Here is an 18,651-nt window from a genome sequence, read left to right on the forward strand (position 1 = left end):
ATGAAAACACAAGGGCATATTGAATTATTTACATATCCCTTTTTCATCAAGTGATCACTTAGTCGATTGTACCACATTCGATCGGATTGCTTTAACCCATATAATGATCTTTGTAATTTCACAGAATAACATTCTCTGGGTTTTGAACTTTGTGCTTCAGGCATCTTAAATCCTTCAGAGATTTTCATATATATATTACTATCAAGTGATCCATATAAGTAAGCTGTAACAACATCCATAAGACGCATTTCTAAATTTTCAGATACTGCCAAGCTAATCAAATACCGAAACGTAATTGCATCCATCACGGGAGAATACGTTTCTTCATAATCAATTCCAGGTCTTTAAGCAAAACCTTGTGCAACAAGTCGAGCTTTATATCTTACTATTTCATTTTTCTCATTTCGCTTTCGAATAAAAACCCATTTGTATCCAACAGGTTTTACACCTTCAGGTGTAAGGACTATAGGTCCAAAAACATTACGTTTATTTAGCGAATTCAATTCAACCTGGATGGATTCTTTCCATTTTATCCAATCATGCCGATTTTTACATTCCCCAAAAGATTTTGGTTCATGATCTTCATTATCATTTATTATGTCGATTGCCACATTATAAGAAAATATATCATCGATTTCTTCTATATCTTTTTGGTTCCATATTTTTCCAATATTAATATAATTGATAGAGATTTCATGATTCTCGTCAGTTTGTGGTTCTGACAGAACATTTTCATCATCATGTGTTTCTTCAGGAACATCATTCTCTATTCTGTGATCATCGTGTTTCTCTATGAATTTTATTTTTCGAGGATTTTTATCCTTGGAACCGACTGGCCTTCCACGCTTCAGGCATTTTACGATATCATTACTTTGTTCAATTTGTTTATTTGGAATTTCAATTCGAGCAGGGGCATTTGCAGCATGTATATATGATTTAGTTACCCCTTTTGCATCTGTAAATGCATCTGGTATTTGATTTGCTATTCTTTGCAAGTGCACAATTTGCTGTACATCTTTTTCACATTGTTGTGTTCTTGGATCCAGATGTAACAATGATGATACATAACATGTAATTTCCTTTTCGGTATGTTTCTGTTCTCCCCCTAACATTGGGAAGATTTCATCATTAAAATGACAATCAGCAAAATGTCCTGTGAACACGTCACCTGTCTGAGGTTCAAGATATCGAATGATTGATGGACTATCATAACCGATATAAATTCCAACCTTTCTTTGAGGTCCCATTCTCTTTCGTTGCGGTGGTGCAATAAGCACATACACCATACATCCAAAAATTCTCAAATGAGAAATGTCTGGTTCTTTACCAAATGCAAGCTGCAATGAGGAGTATTTATGATATGCACTTGGTCTGATGCGAATTAATGAAGCAACATGTAAAATTGCATGTCCCCATATAGAAATAGGGAGCTTTGATTTCATAATCATTGGTCTAGCAATCATTTGCAGACGTTTAATCAATGATTCAGCCAATCCATTCTGTGTATGTACATGAGCAACAGGATGCTCAACAATGATTCCCATAGACATACAATAATCATTGAAAGTCTGGGAAGTAAATTCACCAGCATTATCAAGTCTAATTTTTTTGATTGTATAATCGGGAAATTGATTCCTCAATTTTATTATTTGAGAAAGTAATCTTGCAAATGCAACATTTCGAGTTGACAATAAACATACATGTGACCATCTGCTGGAGGCATCAATCAATACCATAAAGTATCTGAACGGTCCACATGGTGGATGGATTGGTCCACAAATATCACCCTGAATACGTTCAAGAAACATTGGTGATTCAGTTTGGATTTTGACTCGTGATGGTCTTATAATAAGTTTTCCAAGAGAACATGCTTTACATTGAAACTTATTATTCTGAAAGATCTTCTGGTCTTTCAGCGGATGACCATGTGTATTTTCTATGATTCTTCGCATCATTGTTGAACCAGGATGTCCCAATCGGTCATGCCAATTTGCTAATATTGAAGAATTATCAACTACCATGTTTGATTCAATGGGACTTATATGTGTATAATGCAATCCAGTAGGGAGCATTGGTAGTTTTTCAATCACATATTTCTTTCCTGATTTATATGTGATAAGATATATTTCAATCACTTATCTCGTGAGTATGATAACCAAAAATAATTAAAAATATCCTTATCTCGTGAGTATGATAACCAAAATAATTAAAAATACCCTTGAGAAAGCCATCTTCTTTTTTCTTCGAAAAATTTGATAATGAATAATTTTTAGAGAAGAAGAGAAAGTTGGAGTGATTGAATGTGTTTGTGAGATCATATTTATAGGGCAAAATCTAGCCGTTTTTTACCATTTATGACCGTTGGTGTACAAAAAAATAAAGGTATGTATTTGTATAATTTTATGGTAATAATATGATATATATAATATTAGACATGTTTAAATAATTATGTATATCATATCATAATATTATAATGATTGTCATAATTTATTTTGTTTAAAAACGTTATAGGTTTTTATACTTGTCGTATCCCTTACCGGGAGTGTGGGATGTCGTCTTAACATTCTCCCAAGATTTATAACAAGTTTATGAAAAATTTATTTTTATTATTTCTAATAATAACATTATATTGTATATTAAATAAATACACAATAAATAAATAACAGTAAAATAAATATAATTACTTTTGTTACCTTTTTCTTCTGTTTGGAGCTTGAAAAAGTATGTAGGACTTTTAGAGCTTCGTGCTGTTAACGTGTTGTGAAAAAATAAAAATTTATGGTAAAAAGTAAAAATCTCAAACTCTCAAAATTTACCAAACTACACACTTTATAATATTTTTCTCTCTACTCAATTGTGATTTTCTTCACAAATGAGAGATCTATTTATAGAAAATCTTTACAAATAATCCAAAAATAAAATACATCATTACCTACATTATCACAAACTAATTTTCAATATTTACAACTCTTATTTTCAACATTCAAATATTCAATACACACATTTTAAATATATTTTTCAACATACTAGGTAAAGACACGTGCGACGCACGTGAAAATACATTTCTATTATCAATAATTGTTGGTAAAGAAATGAGATCGGAAGAGATTAATTTACAAAAAAAATTATATATTAATGATTTTATGCTATATTAGTCGATAGAAAATGAGTAATGCTAAATGTGCAACCAAATTTGTATAATAATTCTTACAATTCAAAAAAATCAATACAGAAATTTCATTTATAAAAATCTCATGATAAATTAAATATAAAATCACATTAGATAATAACAAAATCTCGCGATATAATTGTTATAAATATCGCAGTACGATATATTGGTTGTACCTTTAGCATTATCCGTAGGAAATTCAATGTAATATAATTTGTACTACATGTATTATAAAATGAGTGCAAAAGATATTTGTTTAAAATTTTATGTGTTATAAATCTAAGGTTATTCTTGCATGGATGGATTTCAATAAATTCAAATGTTTTTTTGTTATTTAGAAAAGTAACATCATAAACTTCAAATCCACTCATTTCATGTTTATATAGTAGTAATTCATGTTAATTATGATATTTCTCAAGTCCACCCAATAATAATGTTAATTATTTGAAATTTATTCTACTTTATATAAATAATAATATGTAAATAAGTAATGTGTATATACAAGATTTGATATATTGTTTCATTGTTAACAAGAAAATTATAATTCTAATCCATAAATTTGAAATCAATTTATCCAAGCGCAATCTAAATAAATTAATAATTTTTGAAAAACATAGTAGTCATAAATATTATAATTTTGTATAAATTAGACATTGGAGAAAATATAATATAAAATTGATATCACAATAGTTATTAAAATTAAATTTGAGAGAAGAAAAAAAGATAATACATATCGTTGACCACTTATTTTACCACGTGTTATTGATTTATGAAAAATAAAAATATAATATAGATAATATATTCTAAACCTTAAATTAAATTATTACGTCAAATGTTTTCTTATTTCATATTTTCAATTTATATTGCTTTCATGATTTTTGTTGTCATCGGTTTTTCTTCTCTGTGAAAAACAATATTCTCGCCATCTTCATTAGCAAATCTTATGAGAAGAAATGTATATTCTTCTCTAGTTGATTCCTCTACAAATCTCCACACAAATTAAATGTTTTGTAAAAAAAAAAAAGTTTGTTTCATCAAGCAAATAAAACCAAAGAATTTTATTATTTCAGTATTCTACAAATTATATTTATTTTTTGTAAATATTTTAACTTAATCTACAAGCAAATAAAATCAAGGAATTTTGGTTATTCTATCTTCTAGACAACTGACAAAATACGATTTAATTAATATTTTATTATATTTATAAAAAAAATGTTCAACTCTTAATGATATAACATATTTATGCAATATGTTATTTAAATACAAAAATTCAAAATTACGATAACATATATTTTTTTATATTTCATACTATATTATTGGAAGTATTAACTTTGTATATATTAATTTTTTTCTAAGAAACTTCTTGCATATATAACTCATTCAAAAGATTATAGATTTACAAAATAAAACAAATCATATTCAATTCAATATTTTGTGAAAAATACATGTTCACTTCATCTACAAACAAATAAAAACAAATAAATTTGACCTTTCTTATTTTCAATCATAACTCATAATGAGAAATATTGAGCAATAATGAAGAATTTTTGTAAAGATATATTCATAATAATTTTAAAAATTTACCTTAAAAGATATGTCATTTCAAATTACATAAATCTATAATTGCTTTACTTATATCCATCCTTCATAAAAATACATCTTCGTGAATTGCAAGATCATCAAATAAGTAATTGTTATAGTTTATGATCTTTACAAAGACGAAAAATAGTTAAATTAGTAAAACTGTATGTATTCAATCATATATTGTTAAATTTTAATAATAAAATAAGGCTTTGAAAAATTTTAGTTGGATTTTTTAAAAGAAAAATAGATAGAATAATTAATACTTACGAAATATTTATAAGGTCATCTTCCTTCTATATCCAATAATGCTTTGTATCATTTTTGTAAAATGTAATTAACCGTCGAACATTCTTCATAACACCAACCCACATATTTAATTATTTGGCTTCATTATTTTAATTCGTCGTTTTAAATTAATTATTCTCAGCTAATGCAAAATAGAGGATATTTAATATCATGTCCTTACACAAATTATGTTTTTTTGTGGAAAAAATTCACTATATTTACAACCAAATAAAACAAAAGAATTTTGGTATTTCAATATTGTACAAACTAATTTTTTTGGGAAAAAAATTATTTTGGCTTCATCTATAAACAAATAAAACCAATGATTTTTTGTATTTCAATATTCTCAAATTAATATTTTGCGGGAAAAAATATGTTCAATTCATCTACAAGAAAACAAAAACCAAAGAATTTTTGAGTTTCCATCTTCTTGGCAACTTGATCCTTGCCTAGTATACATAGATTGATAATCTTGACATCATCATAATAATTGATTTTACAAAAACATCCTCACCAAATTAAAGATATACTTCTTGCATATATAAAATCATTCAAAAGATTATAAATCTACAAAATAAAATAAATCACATTCAAACAAATATTTTTGTGAAAAACATTTGTTCACTTCATCTACAAGTAAATAAAAACCAAACAACTTTGACTTTGTCTATAGAGAAGTAGTGAGTATTGCTAATGAATAAATTTTATAGAAAATTTATTTATTATAATTTTAAAAATTTAGATTTGTCAATATATATCTCTTATAAAAATAATCATTCGTTAATTGCAAGAATCTCTCATAAAATAATTGTTATAGTTTCTAGCCTTTAAAAAGAGGAAAATATAGTTAAAATTGTAGGACCGAACACTTACCTCTTTACCAAAAGCTATAGCTAGTAGTAATGGTGGAACTCAAATCTTTTAAACCGCACAGCAGCTCAAGCACCACGGTTCAATCGCTCTACCAAGCAGGGACAATTATTGTACCCAACAATCTCCCTCCCAATAATTGCACTCCTTGCAATCAATGAGAATCGAACTCGTGACCTTGGCTCTGATACCAAATTGTAGGACCGAACGCTTGCCGCTTTACCAAAAGCTATAGCTAGTAGTAATTGTGCAACTCAAATCTTTTAAACCATACAGCAGCTCAAGTACCATGGTTCGATCGCTCTACCAAGTAGGGACAATTATTGCACCCAACAAAAATTAATACAAATATATTATTCAATCTTATATCGTTGAATTTTCATAATAAACCAACGCTTTGAACAATATTAGTTAACTTTCTTTTTCATAAAGAAATATAGATAAAATAAATATCAATGAAATATTTATTGGGATTATATCTGATAATTCTTGTATAATTTTGTAAATGTAATTAAATATCGAACTTTCTTCATGACACTAACCTTGTTAAAACAAAAACAAAATTAGTTTAATTATTTGGCTTCATTAGTTTAATTCTTCATTTAAAAAAAATTAATCTTAATGAACGTAAAATAAAAGATATTTAACATCATATCGTTATACAAATTAAGTTTTTGTGGAAAAATATTTTCACTTTATTTACAAAAAAAAATAAAACAAAAGACTTTTGTTATTTTAATCTTCTAAAAAATAACTTTTAGTGAAAAAATTCTTTCACACTTTATCTATAAATAAATAAAACTAATATACTTTTGTATTTCATTCTTTTCAAATTAATATTTTTTGTGAAAAAAGTTTGTTCAACTCATCTATAAGTAAATAAAAATAAAAGAATTTTAAAGTTTCGGTTTTTTTGGCAACTTGATCATTATCTAGCATAAATGTAGTTTGTCAAAATTCTCAAATGAGAAATGTCTGGTTCTTTACCAAATGCAAGCTGCAATGAGGAGTATTTATGATATGCACTTGGTCTGATGCGAATTAATGAAGCAACATGTAAAATTGCATGTCCCCATATAGAAATAGGGAGCTTTGATTTCATAATCATTGGTCTAGCAATCATTTGCAGACGTTTAATCAATGATTCAGCCAATCCATTCTGTGTATGTACATGAGCAACAGGATGCTCAACAATGATTCCCATAGACATACAATAATCATTGAAAGTCTGGGAAGTAAATTCACCAGCATTATCAAGTCTAATTTTTTTGATTGTATAATCGGGAAATTGATTCCTCAATTTTATTATTTGAGAAAGTAATCTTGCAAATGCAACATTTCGAGTTGACAATAAACATACATGTGACCATCTGCTGGAGGCATCAATCAATACCATAAAGTATCTGAACGGTCCACATGGTGGATGGATTGGTCCACAAATATCACCCTGAATACGTTCAAGAAACATTGGTGATTCAGTTTGGATTTTGACTCGTGATGGTCTTATAATAAGTTTTCCAAGAGAACATGCTTTACATTGAAACTTATTATTCTGAAAGATCTTCTGGTCTTTCAGCGGATGACCATGTGTATTTTCTATGATTCTTCGCATCATTGTTGAACCAGGATGTCCCAATCGGTCATGCCAATTTGCTAATATTGAAGAATTATCAACTACCATGTTTGATTCAATGGGACTTATATGTGTATAATGCAATCCAGTAGGGAGCATTGGTAGTTTTTCAATCACATATTTCTTTCCTGATTTATATGTGATAAGATATATTTCAATCACTTATCTCGTGAGTATGATAACCAAAAATAATTAAAAATATCCTTATCTCGTGAGTATGATAACCAAAATAATTAAAAATACCCTTGAGAAAGCCATCTTCTTTTTTCTTCGAAAAATTTGATAATGAATAATTTTTAGAGAAGAAGAGAAAGTTGGAGTGATTGAATGTGTTTGTGAGATCATATTTATAGGGCAAAATCTAGCCGTTTTTTACCATTTATGACCGTTGGTGTACAAAAAAATAAAGGTATGTATTTGTATAATTTTATGGTAATAATATGATATATATAATATTAGACATGTTTAAATAATTATGTATATCATATCATAATATTATAATGATTGTCATAATTTATTTTGTTTAAAAACGTTATAGGTTTTTATACTTGTCGTATCCCTTACCGGGAGTGTGGGATGTCGTCTTAACATTCTCCCAAGATTTATAACAAGTTTATGAAAAATTTATTTTTATTATTTCTAATAATAACATTATATTGTATATTAAATAAATACACAATAAATAAATAACAGTAAAATAAATATAATTACTTTTGTTACCTTTTTCTTCTGTTTGGAGCTTGAAAAAGTATGTAGGACTTTTAGAGCTTCGTGCTGTTAACGTGTTGTGAAAAAATAAAAATTTATGGTAAAAAGTAAAAATCTCAAACTCTCAAAATTTACCAAACTACACACTTTATAATATTTTTCTCTCTACTCAATTGTGATTTTCTTCACAAATGAGAGATCTATTTATAGAAAATCTTTACAAATAATCCAAAAATAAAATACATCATTACCTACATTATCACAAACTAATTTTCAATATTTACAACTCTTATTTTCAACATTCAAATATTCAATACACACATTTTAAATATATTTTTCAACATACTAGGTAAAGACACGTGCGACGCACGTGAAAATACATTTCTATTATCAATAATTGTTGGTAAAGAAATGAGATCGGAAGAGATTAATTTACAAAAAAAATTATATATTAATGATTTTATGCTATATTAGTCGATAGAAAATGAGTAATGCTAAATGTGCAACCAAATTTGTATAATAATTCTTACAATTCAAAAAAATCAATACAGAAATTTCATTTATAAAAATCTCATGATAAATTAAATATAAAATCACATTAGATAATAACAAAATCTCGCGATATAATTGTTATAAATATCGCAGTACGATATATTGGTTGTACCTTTAGCATTATCCGTAGGAAATTCAATGTAATATAATTTGTACTACATGTATTATAAAATGAGTGCAAAAGATATTTGTTTAAAATTTTATGTGTTATAAATCTAAGGTTATTCTTGCATGGATGGATTTCAATAAATTCAAATGTTTTTTTGTTATTTAGAAAAGTAACATCATAAACTTCAAATCCACTCATTTCATGTTTATATAGTAGTAATTCATGTTAATTATGATATTTCTCAAGTCCACCCAATAATAATGTTAATTATTTGAAATTTATTCTACTTTATATAAATAATAATATGTAAATAAGTAATGTGTATATACAAGATTTGATATATTGTTTCATTGTTAACAAGAAAATTATAATTCTAATCCATAAATTTGAAATCAATTTATCCAAGCGCAATCTAAATAAATTAATAATTTTTGAAAAACATAGTAGTCATAAATATTATAATTTTGTATAAATTAGACATTGGAGAAAATATAATATAAAATTGATATCACAATAGTTATTAAAATTAAATTTGAGAGAAGAAAAAAAGATAATACATATCGTTGACCACTTATTTTACCACGTGTTATTGATTTATGAAAAATAAAAATATAATATAGATAATATATTCTAAACCTTAAATTAAATTATTACGTCAAATGTTTTCTTATTTCATATTTTCAATTTATATTGCTTTCATGATTTTTGTTGTCATCGGTTTTTCTTCTCTGTGAAAAACAATATTCTCGCCATCTTCATTAGCAAATCTTATGAGAAGAAATGTATATTCTTCTCTAGTTGATTCCTCTACAAATCTCCACACAAATTAAATGTTTTGTAAAAAAAAAAAAGTTTGTTTCATCAAGCAAATAAAACCAAAGAATTTTATTATTTCAGTATTCTACAAATTATATTTATTTTTTGTAAATATTTTAACTTAATCTACAAGCAAATAAAATCAAGGAATTTTGGTTATTCTATCTTCTAGACAACTGACAAAATACGATTTAATTAATATTTTATTATATTTATAAAAAAAATGTTCAACTCTTAATGATATAACATATTTATGCAATATGTTATTTAAATACAAAAATTCAAAATTACGATAACATATATTTTTTTATATTTCATACTATATTATTGGAAGTATTAACTTTGTATATATTAATTTTTTTCTAAGAAACTTCTTGCATATATAACTCATTCAAAAGATTATAGATTTACAAAATAAAACAAATCATATTCAATTCAATATTTTGTGAAAAATACATGTTCACTTCATCTACAAACAAATAAAAACAAATAAATTTGACCTTTCTTATTTTCAATCATAACTCATAATGAGAAATATTGAGCAATAATGAAGAATTTTTGTAAAGATATATTCATAATAATTTTAAAAATTTACCTTAAAAGATATGTCATTTCAAATTACATAAATCTATAATTGCTTTACTTATATCCATCCTTCATAAAAATACATCTTCGTGAATTGCAAGATCATCAAATAAGTAATTGTTATAGTTTATGATCTTTACAAAGACGAAAAATAGTTAAATTAGTAAAACTGTATGTATTCAATCATATATTGTTAAATTTTAATAATAAAATAAGGCTTTGAAAAATTTTAGTTGGATTTTTTTAAAAGAAAAATAGATAGAATAATTAATACTTACGAAATATTTATAAGGTCATCTTCCTTCTATATCCAATAATGCTTTGTATCATTTTTGTAAAATGTAATTAACCGTCGAACATTCTTCATAACACCAACCCACATATTTAATTATTTGGCTTCATTATTTTAATTCGTCGTTTTAAATTAATTATTCTCAGTTAATGCAAAATAGAGGATATTTAATATCATGTCCTTACACAAATTATGTTTTTTTGTGGAAAAAATTCACTATATTTACAACCAAATAAAACAAAAGAATTTTGGTATTTCAATATTGTACAAACTAATTTTTTTGGGAAAAAAATTATTTTGGCTTCATCTATAAACAAATAAAACCAATGATTTTTTGTATTTCAATATTCTCAAATTAATATTTTGCGGGAAAAAATATGTTCAATTCATCTACAAGAAAACAAAAACCAAAGAATTTTTGAGTTTCCATCTTCTTGGCAACTTGATCCTTGCCTAGTATACATAGATTGATAATCTTGACATCATCATAATAATTGATTTTACAAAAACATCCTCACCAAATTAAAGATATACTTCTTGCATATATAAAATCATTCAAAAGATTATAAATCTACAAAATAAAATAAATCACATTCAAACAAATATTTTTGTGAAAAACATTTGTTCACTTCATCTACAAGTAAATAAAAACCAAACAACTTTGACTTTGTCTATAGAGAAGTAGTGAGTATTGCTAATGAATAAATTTTATAGAAAATTTATTTATTATAATTTTAAAAATTTAGATTTGTCAATATATATCTCTTATAAAAATAATCATTCGTTAATTGCAAGAATCTCTCATAAAATAATTGTTATAGTTTCTAGCCTTTAAAAAGAGGAAAATATAGTTAAAATTGTAGGACCGAACACTTACCTCTTTACCAAAAGCTATAGCTAGTAGTAATGGTGGAACTCAAATCTTTTAAACCGCACAGCAGCTCAAGCACCACGGTTCAATCGCTCTACCAAGCAGGGACAATTATTGTACCCAACAATCTCCCTCCCAATAATTGCACTCCTTGCAATCAATGAGAATCGAACTCGTGACCTTGGCTCTGATACCAAATTGTAGGACCGAACGCTTGCCGCTTTACCAAAAGCTATAGCTAGTAGTAATTGTGCAACTCAAATCTTTTAAACCATACAGCAGCTCAAGTACCATGGTTCGATCGCTCTACCAAGTAGGGACAATTATTACACCCAACAAAAATTAATACAAATATATTATTCAATCTTATATCGTTGAATTTTCATAATAAACCAACGCTTTGAACAATATTAGTTAACTTTCTTTTTCATAAAGAAATATAGATAAAATAAATATCAATGAAATATTTATTGGGATTATATCTGATAATTCTTGTATAATTTTGTAAATGTAATTAAATATCGAACTTTCTTCATGACACTAACCTTGTTAAAACAAAAACAAAATTAGTTTAATTATTTGGCTTCATTAGTTTAATTCTTCATTTAAAAAAAATTAATCTTAATGAACGTAAAATAAAAGATATTTAACATCATATCGTTATACAAATTAAGTTTTTGTGGAAAAATATTTTCACTTTATTTACAAAAAAAAATAAAACAAAAGACTTTTGTTATTTTAATCTTCTAAAAAATAACTTTTAGTGAAAAAATTCTTTCACACTTTATCTATAAATAAATAAAACTAATATACTTTTGTATTTCATTCTTTTCAAATTAATATTTTTTGTGAAAAAAGTTTGTTCAACTCATCTATAAGTAAATAAAAATAAAAGAATTTTAAAGTTTCGGTTTTTTTGGCAACTTGATAATTATCTAGCATAAATGTAGTTTGTCAATTTTGTCCTTATCATGATAACTGATTTGACAAAAACATCCTCACTAAATTTTTCCTGTATGTACAAACTAAGGACAAAGTTGACAATACACAATAGAAAACTTTGACCTTGATTCACACTTTTATAATATGTATAGATATAAAGTAAGTGGACTTGCAATATTTTTGTCTGTTGCTCAAAAAAAAAAAATTTGTATGTACATGCATGTGAAATTGTTCATGTACGAATCGGCACAGATTTGGAAAACCATTTTTTTTAAAAAAATAATTTCATACAAAATTATAATTTATTTATTTTGTGTTGGAGGAAACGATTAGATCTATTGGATCCACCCGGTGGAATTTATAACATTAAGGGACCATATTATTCCAACTTTAGAGGCAACCAAGTGAAGCACGAGTTCAAAGATCAAACATGTCTGCCAGCATTTTCAGATGACAAAACAGATTCAGACTAAAAGGGCTGGAATGCAAGCAAAGCATAAATATTTATTATTCACTATTTACTGTCTTCTTTTGTGCTATAGTGTCATATTGACTAATATCCGAACTAACTAATTGATCGAAGCACTTGATACGTCACTATTCTTTAGATGGTGTAGGAACGAGTGCTTGATATCTTACCGAATTTTATAACTGATGATAATTATACAATTCTACTCCTTTTAAGCCGCACTACAATACAAACGTCCCCATATATATGAGAGACCTCGAGATTAACTTTTCTTTGAGCTAATCTCCCATCGGGATATTATTGAGGCCTCGCATGACAAGTTATATGTTGAAGAATTGGGTGCAGAGTATTTACATTTCTATTTAAATAAACTTTTAATATCAACATATTTTCCTATCGTGACGTTTAAATAAATAATATATATGAGTTATCACTACAAAAAAACAGATCGAATAGCGACGGTTTTAGACAATCCGTCTCTATATTTGCGACGGTTTTTTACGATCGTCGCTATGTAGCGACGGTTATAAAAAACCGTCGCTAAATAAAACAAGCGACGGTTTACTAATACTCGTCGCTTTTTAGCAACCGTGTATAGTTTACCGTTGCTATTTTAGCGACGGTTTCTATTATTAAATTTATGTAACTTACTTATAAATTTTAAGTGTTTTTTTAAAAAAAATTACAAAATACCATTTATCCAAAATCTGTATCATCATCAATTCACACTATTTTTTTTAGAAAATAAAATAAAAATGTATATTTAAAAAATTCTATAAATTATTTATTTAATCAAAAAACTTCTTTTTCTTTAATACTAAAAACTTAATTTAACAAAATTTGGCAACTTTATTTTTAATTTCATCTCCATAAACTTTATATTTTTTCATTTCTTAAAAAAGTATCTAACAATTTTTTTATATGTTCTATTTGTTCTTGATAAAAAAAATATGATTTTTTATATAAATATTATTAATAAAAAAATTTAAAAATAAGCAATACAATTTTCTTATTATAAGAAATATTATTTTAAATTTGTGAAATTAAATTCCCAATTATATTTTAAATACTTTCCTAACACTAAAATGAAATTTCAATTCCATGGATTTAAAATCCAATTCCAATTCCAACTCCCCTTATATATATATATATTATATATATATATATAGGGATAATACCCATTTTCGTCCTTTTCGTTAACCGCTTTTCCCATTTCAGTCCTTCATGATTTTTGACTGCTTAATTAATCCTTCATGTTTTCAAAATATTCCCAAATTGGTCCCTACCGTTATCCTGATGTTAAAGTTAACGTTGACTTGACATTAACGACGGTTTTTATAAAACCGTCGCTAATTAGCGACGGTTTTCAAAACTTCGTCGCTAATTAGCGACGGTTTAATATTTTCATAAAATAAAAAAATTAATTTTAATAATTTAAAAAAAAACTTAGAATCAGACTATGCTAACAATATTAATGATCTTAACTAACACTTAAAAATTACAAAAAATTAAAGCGAAAAAGTTTACCCTAAGTCGAAACTAAAATCGTGTAAGAGAGAAAAATTTTAAGTGTTGTGAAGTGGTGTAGATAAATGGAAAGAGAGTATTTTTATAGACAGTTTGCGACGGGTTTTGGTAACACCGTCGCTAATTGCGACGGTAATATTATTAACCTTGAAGTATAGACGGTTTTGCAATCACCGTCACTATTTTACCAAAAGCATAAAGCAAACTGTCTATAAATATACTCTCTTTCTATTTTCATACACCCCACTTCACAACACTTAAAATTTTTTTTTCTTACACGATTTTAGTTTCGACTTAGGGTAAACTTTTTCGCTTTAATTTTTTGTAAATTTTTAAGTGTTAGTTAAGATCATTAATATTATTAGCATAGTCTGATTCTAAGTTTTTTTTTAAAAAAATTATTAAAAGTAATTTTTTATTTTATGGAAATATTAAACCGTCGCTAATTAGCGACGGTTTGTAAAAAGTCGTCGCTAATTAGTGACGGTATTAAATAGCCGTCGCTAATTAGCGACAGGTTTTAAAACACCGTCGCTAATTAGCGACGGTTTAATATTTCCATAAAATAAAAAATTACTTTTAATAATATTTTTTTAAAAAAAAACTTAAAATTTATTTTATGGAAATAGCAGCGACGCTAATTAGCGACGGCTTTTGAAAAACCGTCGCTAATGTCTACCGTTTTTCTCAAGTCAACGTTAACCTTAACGTGAGGGTAACGGTAGGGACCAATTCGGGAATATTTTGAAAACACGAAGGATTAATTAAGCAGTCAAAAATCGTGAGGGACTGAAATGGGAAAAGTGGTTAACGAAAAGGACGAAAATGGGTATTATCCCTGTATATATATAAACTTGATACCCTACAAAACATTAATGAACAACGCACGCACCTTCCTTCTCCACCAAAGCCCATACGCAATCGGCTACCTCCACGGAGCACCACCACCTCTGTCTCCCGCAGCCAAGAGAATCTCCCTCCCAAAAAATAATCAATCGACACTTACCCACCACTTCACCGCCCCAATCTCCGCCTTAGGATCGAAACTCATCCACCACCCGATCTCCGCCACAGTTTCCCAATCTCCGCCAAAAACCAAGGTATGCACTGCTTACCTCTCTTCTTATTTATTTGTTGAACAAATTTCTTTTTATTGACACTGAATTAGAATCCAGAAAGAAGCAGGGTTTATACAATAAAGAATTTAAGAGACTAGCTAATTTCAGTAGGTAGCAAATTTCTAATCAGAAATCTTGCTGCACATGTTTCAGATCGGAATGAAGGATTCGTTTTTTATTTAGTTTATAAAATTTTAAAGTTGATTAATTTTAATTTATTTAATAAAAAATTAGGTAATTATTAACATGGCATTATTTGTTTTAGAAAAAAAAAAGAAAAATAAAAAAGGGGAGAGTTGTTCGAGAGGAACAAAGAAGCTGCAAATTTGCAAAAATTGGGAAGAAGCTTATTGTCATCTCCGTTTATAATTTCCGTCAAGCAATCTTCCATAATCCAAAGCCTGCAAGGTATGAAAAGATGATTGTTGTTTTTGAATTCACTTTGATCTTGTCCTGATTTTCTTCAAGGGATTCTTGCTGGCTGCTGGATAACTTGAGCTCGTAGCTGAATTGAGAAAATATGACAGTATATAGGATTTAATTGAATTAAGTGTAATAGACAATCCTGTCGTATGTAAAAATTGAATTTGATAATTTGGAGCTGCCGTAAATGATCGTTTAGTGCTGTTACGATGGCCGACTTTAATCTTTGTCTGAAAGGGTCACCTAAAATATGCAAATCGGATTTGGCAATGTTGCTACGTTATTCCGAACATGATTGCAAGATGAATTGAGATTTAGCTGCTGAAAATTGTCCAGGTTAAAGCTGTTTTTGGGAGGATAATTGAATTTAACTTCATGGTTGTTTGAATTGTGATGTAAAAGAGGTAGATGAATAGGTAAAGTTTCACCCTTTGCCAGTTTTAAGATTTGAGGACTGTTTTGGGGTTGGTTTAGGATGATTGAAAACTGTTAATGCTTTCAAAATTTCCGCTATAACTTGGTCTTGTGCTTTGTTGGTTATTGCCTTTCGGGCCTGATTTTAGAATCATTTTCTCTTATCATGACTGTGCTTCCGCTCCTATAACACGACTTAGGAAATAGTATTGATTTGGCGCATCATATTAAGATTTGGTTGTCTCAGCCTCAGTATTTATTTTGTTTTGAGGATAGGGAATTTATTTTTGGCGATAGTGGTCTCTCTGATTGATCTTTGGATATGTAATGTGATGGTTTGGCCAAAATGCGACTAATATATTACCCATTTGACTGTTGATTGCATGGGCTAGACAGTTGAGGCAGATGGTAGTTTATGACAATATTTCAATCATCCTAAATCACGTTTATGTCCAGTTTATGGTGAACTGATCCCCGGGACCCTACGTGAAACAACTACCCAACGATAATCCTTTTCCTCCTTCGTGAAAGGGAGCCATTTGTTCAAGTTGTGACACAGATGTGGTAGACAGTTGAGGCAACAGATTTGCTACTAGCATAGAAATAGTGGTAGACAGTACAACATTTATTTCTGGTGCAATGTTACCATGTTTATCTCAATTTGCACCAGAAACATATGACATAGTCCTAATTGTGATATATGTGTACCTTGTTTTGGCATTGCATCACCATAAATTTTAACACCGTGTACAAATAAAGGCATGGATTAGTCCTAAAATCTGAATGCATGTGTAGAATTGTCGATCTCGATCATACGCAGTTACCTGTTATTAATACTTTCATCTGATCCATCATTTGTACAACATTAGTTATTTAAGATATATAAAATAATTAGATAAATATTCCGGTTATAAAAATTTCAAATATTATTCCTTTTTAGAGTTTCCATAGTGAGGCTTCAACTCAAAATATGGACACTGTTTGAACTTTGACCTGATAAAACTATTCATTGGTTATTTTTTAGGCAGATGGAGTGTGATAAAAATGAAAATATAAATATCGGACTTGTTGATCTTACCTCGAGGATGTCGGTGGACTTGAGAAATGGAAAAGGATAATTTTGAGGTCTATAGGTTTTTATTTTGTTAATTTTATAATCATTTTAGAAAATTTTGAGTTAAGGTGTTCACAATGGGGAAGACATTTAACCATGTTCTGAATTCTGATTAGTCTGAAACATTTTGATGGATTTTGAAGATTTGTATTATTTGTTCTTATATAGTCTTAATGGTATGCACGTGTTGCAGAATTATCATGGTGAATGCCATCAAAGGATTGTACATTTCATGGTAAATAAATATTATAATTATCATCTAAAAAGGAAAACATTGTTCTTTTTTTCTTTTCCTATTTGTTTTAATTTTCATCTTCCAACTTGATCTGTCGTTGTGCAGTGACATTCCAATGGCACAATTCATCATCAACATGAATGCTTCACTGCCTCAATCCCAGAAGTTTATAATACATGTTTTGGATAACACACATCTTTTTGTGCGTTCGGATATGGCCGGTATGATACGAAGTGCGATAGCAACATTCAGAGAGCAGAATACATATGAGAAACCAGCTTGATTTACATGGAATTTGGTAATGTTTATGAAGCTAATTTGGAGTCACATCGTTGTACACCGTAAGTGAGCGAAGTTTATGCTACATCAAGAAACACGACCAGTGTAGTTTTGATTGTTGGATAATCTAATATTCATATCATGTTGGCGGATAGTAATAATTCACTAATTCAGGTACATCCCCTATATTTTTCTCGGCAAGTGTCATCTATATGACAGCAGTTAAATGAAACCATGCATTGAAGTAACTTATGTGGAAGTCGCTCTTGTGTTCTTATTCTCTCCCATTTCTTTTATTATAAGTCTGTCCTCCAACATGGAATAAAATATGACACATCGTGCAGCAAAGGAGATGTCGATTTTATTTATTTATTTCTTTTCATTCATCGTAATGAAGATAAGCAAGATTTTCCAAGGGGAAAAAAAGAGTCCACCAGAAATGTAATAGGAAAGCGACATGGTAATTTTTTCCGACATGTGGGGGCACACTCCATCTATTTCTAATCTTTTTTTTTTTAGCAAATCAATTTCTAATCTTTAGATCATGTGGTAAGGATATTTTTTATATTTCCATTAGATTTTCATAGTTGTAAATAGATGATTCTACCTACAAATTAAGTTGAGAAATATGCATGCATTTGCGAGTATGTGAATGC

General features: G+C 27.9%; 1 protein-coding gene across 1 annotated transcript; it reads left to right on the forward strand.

The window, feature by feature from the left end:
- The first annotated feature begins 15,306 nt into the window (after nucleotides 1-15,306).
- LOC140812974 (general transcription and DNA repair factor IIH subunit TFB5) lies at nucleotides 15,307-18,254 on the forward strand. The gene is made up of 4 exons (XM_073171364.1): nucleotides 15,307-15,512; nucleotides 15,796-15,938; nucleotides 17,675-17,716; nucleotides 17,822-18,254. The coding sequence occupies exons 3-4, from the start codon at nucleotides 17,682-17,684 to the stop codon at nucleotides 17,997-17,999; spliced, it is 213 nt and encodes a 70-aa protein (XP_073027465.1). The 5' UTR covers nucleotides 15,307-15,512; nucleotides 15,796-15,938; nucleotides 17,675-17,681; the 3' UTR covers nucleotides 18,000-18,254.
- Nucleotides 18,255-18,651: the final 397 nt, after the last annotated feature.

Source organism: Primulina eburnea, chromosome 14 (assembly GCF_022965805.1).
Source record: "Primulina eburnea isolate SZY01 chromosome 14, ASM2296580v1, whole genome shotgun sequence".
Taxonomy (NCBI): Eukaryota; Viridiplantae; Streptophyta; class Magnoliopsida; order Lamiales; family Gesneriaceae; genus Primulina; species Primulina eburnea.